The sequence below is a fragment of the Plectropomus leopardus genome, chromosome 17 (assembly GCF_008729295.1).
Source record: "Plectropomus leopardus isolate mb chromosome 17, YSFRI_Pleo_2.0, whole genome shotgun sequence".
NCBI classification, from domain to species: domain Eukaryota; kingdom Metazoa; phylum Chordata; class Actinopteri; order Perciformes; family Serranidae; genus Plectropomus; species Plectropomus leopardus.
This window is the reverse complement of record NC_056479.1, coordinates 6,042,379-6,048,725: the sequence shown is the minus strand read 5'-3', so window position 1 is coordinate 6,048,725 and position 6,347 is coordinate 6,042,379. Positions and strand designations below refer to the sequence as shown.

Below are 6,347 nucleotides of genomic sequence, written 5' to 3'. Positions count from 1 at the left end.
CAGCTGAGAGCTCACTGTATACAAAGACAGCCTCAAAATTAGGTGAAGCCTTTGCACCTGAGGGGGCGTGTCCTTCCAGGTACCAGCGCTTTTGCTGTCCCCCCTACATTAGATGTGATGCTAAAACCACATGATGGGAGCCTCTGACAATTACTGTTACAAACAAACAAACAAACAAACAAACAAAAAACTACACAATACAAGCCGTACATAAACAGTGACGGAGCTCATTGCAGATCTGACAGTACATAGTGGCTGGACAGACCTCTGCACATCAAACTACTGCAGTTGATGTCGGTGACGCAGTAATCAGACGCGTCTCTGCGCCTGACTGGCCTGGGACAATCCCTCAGATTAGCGCTTGACCCGCAGGATTTGTCGGAGAGGCACCTGCATTCACCGGGAGCGACACTGCGCGAGGGCAGACAGAATGATCTAGATTTTATGTTGCGCTGGAGCCTTTTCCACAAGCGTCCCCATATCTCATATGTAAGGATCGGATTTATTTTACGCATGCAAACTCCAGGGTTTTAGAGGAGCCTTTGCAAAGTGACCAAAGTGGAGCAATGGCAGGTTTTACGCAGAGCGCAAGTATGCCTAAAGGAGCGAAACTTTTTGGGAGAGTCTGCGTTTTTCATTAGTCATCTGAGATCCGATAATGTGCGATATTCCTGTTGCTGGTGGAAACGTTTAATCCCTCCCCTGCTTACCGCGCACGGATGGATTGCGTCGTGTCGGCCAACAGACTGACATCAAGGCCGAGTCTATTTATTTTAACCTCTATGCTTATGTCTTGATTGCTAAATTGAAGCCACTCAGGGCCACCCAGCATCACTTTGGACCCCAGCTCCTCCTTGTGGTGTCAACATGAGGAGAGCTGTCCTGAAAGAAGCCGCCAAACGATTCCCCTGGCTGGCCAATGTCACTTTGTACGGGTGCTTATTCGCCGGCGGTGACCTGGTCCATCAGCTCATGGCTCAGAAGGAGCGCATTGACTGGAAACACACACGCAACGTGGCCATTGTTGCAATCAGTTTCCATGGAAATTTTAATTACTTTTGGCTGCGAGCTCTGGAGAAGCGTTTCCCCGGGAAGTCCGCCGGAATGGTTTTCCGCAAACTCCTGCTGGACCAAAGCTTTGCGTCGCCTTTGGCCACCAGTGTCTTCTATACGGGTAAGATGGCCACACGTAATACAAACACAGGTTAGAATTTGGTTAATCCAAGGCAAAGTGCAGATACATTATTGGTATCTGTTTGGAGATGAAAATCACCTGATGCCAACAGCACAACTTCAAATTAATTATTACAACGTATAATCATTAAAAACATTAACTCACACAACAGTAAGGTGATGGGGCCTCTTACCAAGGTCGTCTCTCAGTCAAACATCACGTGGATCAAGGTGAGGAGTCATTGCGCACGTTTTTAGATCGTGCGTAATGGCGCACAGCACCCCAAACTCTGCGTTAAAGTCTCCTCTGTCTTGCAGGGGTGAGCTTCTTGGAGGGTAAGGAGGACGTCTTTGAAGACTGGAGGGAGAAGTTTTTCAACACCTGGAAGGTAAGAGAGACCTCGGCAGCATCAAGTGAAGGAAATTTCCCCTTCACACACACTGCTGCGTGCTCACTGCCAGATTAACCTAGATTTTGCCACTGCTTCCTCGGCGCAGTGGGCACGACGCCCAGGAGCAGGCAAATTGAATCAGGCAGTTAATTGAATCGCGTCTACAGCCAGCGGATAAAAAAGTCAGCGAGTTTGAGGACGTTGAAATCCTGCCAAATTTAAATCACAGTGTCATGCTGCTGTCTTCAATTAATTAATATACTTCTAAAATTGTATTTAAAATGTACAGATCAGTGATTAAGATAAATAAGTTATTTTTAACAGTTACTTATTAGATTAAGATTTTATAAACAAACGGAGTTAAAAAGACATTATATCTTGATGTGGATCAAACTCCTTTTATTTATGCATCTGAGATGATATTCCAGTATGATAATTAACTCTGAAAGGTCTCATGCTGGCCTCAATCTTTACTGCACTGCATCTCCTATAATTATAGTAGTAATAATAATAATAATAATAATAATTATTATCTCAAGGCAGTTAATACAAAGATTTGCATAGACTGATATTGTGTACTGTAGGTCCTCTGTGACTTCACTCATCATATCCTCTTTTCTCTTTCAGACTGGACTCATGTACTGGCCATTCATGCAGGTAAGAGGTTTTTTTTTGTAGTTTAGCTTATAGATTTACATTAGTTTTAGTTTGAACTGAAATCAAAGACTTTGTTGTTGTTCCCTCTGATGATTAGCCTGCTGAAATGAGAGAGTAAAGCTGTCCACTGTGACAAAAAAAAGAGTGCACTTTTATTGTATGTCTGTATCTTTAATATCACCTTGTGTTTTCTACGCTTCTCACAGTTTCTGAACTTCGTTCTGATGCCGCTGTACATGCGTACGGCCTTCATGGGCTGCTGCGCCTTCCTCTGGGCCACCTTCCTGTGCTTCTCCCGGCAGAGTGGTGACGGCACTGCAGGAGTAGCTCTGGCCTTCGTCATAGACCCCCGTAAGACCCTGGAGGAGATGCGTGAAGCCCGGCTGGCCCGAAAAAGGCAAAAGACTCAGAGGGAAAACTAAAGGCAGGAAGAGGAGGATGCCTCTGTGTTTATGGCCTTTGGGCTTTGATTACAGGAAAAAAACGGTTTCCACTTTTGCTTAACCAGCAAACATGAACCGAAAGCACCACGGAGAGCTGAGAAGCAGGTTCCTGGTTGGAAAGAGAAAAACATTTATGTGTCACATACGCACAACAGTTGACTCTCATGGACTTTACAGGCTGTGATAATAATACTAACATAGTCTGAAGTTAAAGTTACAGTTGTGTTGACCTTTTTCCATGCGCAACTGTGATGTTTTATTTCCCCATAACTATATTCTTGGCAAAGTGGAAGAGCACTTAGGTAAAAGAGGAAATACACATGAAATAGGATAAGAATAATAAGAAAATATGTTTTTATCTTTATTAAAGCCCATGATACTAAAGTATGGTATGAAGCAAACAATCCTCTACCACTCTTAAAGCGTTATTAGTATTAGAGCTAAAAATATCAAGTTTATCCTGGGGATGGTGGTGGAAAAAGTCATAGAGGTCAGATCATAGACTGTATATAAAGATAGACTATAGATAGATAGTCAATCATGGCGGGAAATCCCATTTTTGTAGAATCAAATAACTCGTCAAAACTGAACTTACCATAAAAATAATCACTTGAACAAACATCACTACCTTCAGTAACACAAACATTTTTGGGGAAAATGTATTTGGCATGTACTTTGATTTTTTTAGTTTGGCCAATGTCCCGTTCACAGCCATGGAGGGGCGGGCTTTATGACCTATACTGCAGACCAACACCAGGGGGCGATTGAGTTTGAAAAGCTTCACTTTGGGGGAGCTGTCATGTTGTCAATCTTTATTTATAGTCTATGGGTCAAGTGGGTTCATCCTCAGGGGAGCATGAAGGTGCTTCATCCATTTTATAGTGGGATAGATTTGAATATTTCTTGTGTGCAAATTAAGTTTTGGTCCAAATGGAGGCTGCAGACTCTATGGCAGGGTTTTTATCCCCTTCTCAGGGGATAAGGAATTTTTGCCATCAGATTGGAGACATTTTGTACCAAAGTAATGGATGGAATGATCTAAATACACTAACATGGTCAGAGTGGAATTCATTTAGAGAATGTGAGGTCTGAAAGCCTGGCACATACTGTTTACAGTTGCAGTGATGAACAGTGATGATCTTGGCTCCAAAACCTGAGGTTTCAGTTAAAGTGAGATTGGACTTAAGGCAGTTGTGTTGCGATGGATGACTGTAGCTGGTTGTTGATTTGATGTGAGCCCACAGAGCAGTGAAGCTCTTGAGATCAGATTTAAGGGCTAAATATTTATGCTTTATACTAGTTGTGCCTTCTTTTTCGCTGACAAGACTGTCCTGGCCACAGGTCTGTGAGCTTGCAGTGTTTGGCTGACGGGTGATAATCAATAATAATAATCAATACAATTCAATCTGAATACATTTGTCTGTGTGCAATTTGAAATTGAGTTTCTGCATTTATTTTGGGATGCACTGATGTATCAGGCTGATTACCCTGGGCAATCAGGAGTTTGAAAGCTCACAAAGGTTCATCATCTGGGGAGCAAATGTGCTCAGGGAATGTCACAATTGATGCATAAATATTTGAAGACTTCCAGAGAGTGGCACTAGAGGAAAGTTAATAAAAGCATTAAAGGGATATCTTCAGCAGATTTTATGGAAACATGGCTATTAGTTTTTAAGATACATTATAGACCAAAGTATTGTTGATGGAGAGAATTAAACATTATAGTGGTCCTACGGAATCCAGGGGTTTGTCCTCTGGCAATCATGAAAATTCACAAGTTTCATATTTATTGTCTTTCCCATTGTCAACAAATCCCACGAAAAGGGCCAAACTGTGTTATTCTGTGTCTCAAGAATAAGACATACATCTTTAAAAACACCTCACAAATATAAAGTTTTATTTTTAAAATAGGCCCACTAACTAATAAAGCATTGACGCCCAACCATGATTCTTTTGCTATACCTCACCTGCACAACTTTACGTTAAGTACATAACGTGACCACACCCAGCAATGATTCTTATCCTAAACCTAACCTACGTAACTTTACATCAAGCCCATAACTATACATTAAGTATGTCACATGATGACGCCCACCCATGTTTTCTTTGATAAATATAACCTTACCAGTAGGGGGTCTAATTTGTTAAATATCATAGGAACTCTTACATAGGGTATGTCAAACTCACTGATATGTTTTTAATTGTTTTCAGACAACAGCAGAGCTCCATGGCACAGAGGATGAAGATACCAGGCTTTGATATAAAGATAATACTTGTTAATGGGTTTTTTGGGTTTTTTTGTGGGATTTGTTGATTGCACTTACAGTCAAAATTGCTCATTATGTGTTATTACCACAAGATATGTATCAGTGCATCCCACTTGTGTTATCACCTAGTTTGACCTGTGAAGCTCCTGTATCTTAATCCTGTCCTATTACTTGAAACATCACATAGGTTGCCATCAGCCCAGATACCTTATCATATGACATATCACTTAGCCTACCTAAACCAGACCCATCACTCACTCTCATTTAGATTCTAATGGTCTTTTAGCACATCTGAAAGATATGTGACTTTTATTATTATTTATCTGAGAGAAATTACAGAGAATTTAAAGTTTCATTGCTGAATATACAGTACATTTATTATTGTACCAGAAATGAAAAATTCTCATGTTACATACACTGATGGATAAAATAAAATTTACAGGTCAGTTGCACTAGGAAGGATATTGTTTAAACACACTTTTAGAGATTTGGACACAGCCCTTCTACAGATAAGCTTTAAGTAAATAATTACATAGATGTTCTGTTTTTCTGTGTGAAACAAAAATAAAACCTCAACGAATGTTCAATATTGTTCATAACATTGCGTGAACGTCCATATTATGATATTGATGATGACTTGTTTGAGAGAACCTCCACTATTTTGTTGCGTTAGTGCTTTGAGATTTTTCAAGATAGGGCACTCTTTTCTTTAATATCAGTTTGACAAGGGACCTGACTTGACTGAAGTCAAATTTTCTCTTTTTAGATTCTGTAGAGTGGATGGGATGATGTCATAATGAGATTTGATCGGTAAGTTGTGTCACAGTTAAGAGCCTGTAGCACGGTGAAGGTGTTGAGGCAGCTCCTGGAGCAGATTAAGACTGATGGAAACACTGAGACAAGTGAAATCAGGAAACCCTAAGTAGAGCAACAAGCGGCTACAGTGTGTGTTGAGCTAAATAACAACATGCTAACATCCTCCCAGTGATAATACTAAAATGCTGATATCTTAGCAGGTGTTGTTTACATTGTGCACCATCTTAATTAACATTTGCTAATTAGCCATAAATACAAAGTACAGCTGAGACTGATGGAAATGTCCTTAGTTATGCTCTGATTGGTCATACACCAAAGTACACATTCATGGTCTAGTGTGTAGTATTGACTTGGACTATATTGGCAGAGATGGAAAACAATATGAAAAGCATGTTTTATTTAGTGTATAATCACCTGAAAATAAGAATAGTTGCATTTCTGTTATCTTTAAAATGAGCTGTTAATATCTATACATAGGGAGTGGGTCCTTGTTTATGGAGAATACCACGCCACACCAAACACTGGCTGAAGACGAAACAATTCACATTTTTGCTCTGGCTACAGTCTGTAGTTAGACAAACGCACTAGAAAAACACTGA

General features: G+C 40.5%; 1 protein-coding gene across 1 annotated transcript; it reads left to right on the top strand.

The window, feature by feature from the left end:
* The first annotated feature begins 867 nt into the window (after nucleotides 1-867).
* Nucleotides 868-2,644, top strand: mpv17l (MPV17 mitochondrial membrane protein like). Its single transcript, XM_042504182.1, has 4 exons — nucleotides 868-1,174; nucleotides 1,492-1,562; nucleotides 2,193-2,222; nucleotides 2,429-2,644. Exons 1-4 carry the CDS (start codon nucleotides 868-870, stop codon nucleotides 2,642-2,644), a joined length of 624 nt encoding a protein of 207 aa, XP_042360116.1.
* The last annotated feature ends 3,703 nt before the right edge of the window (nucleotides 2,645-6,347 follow it).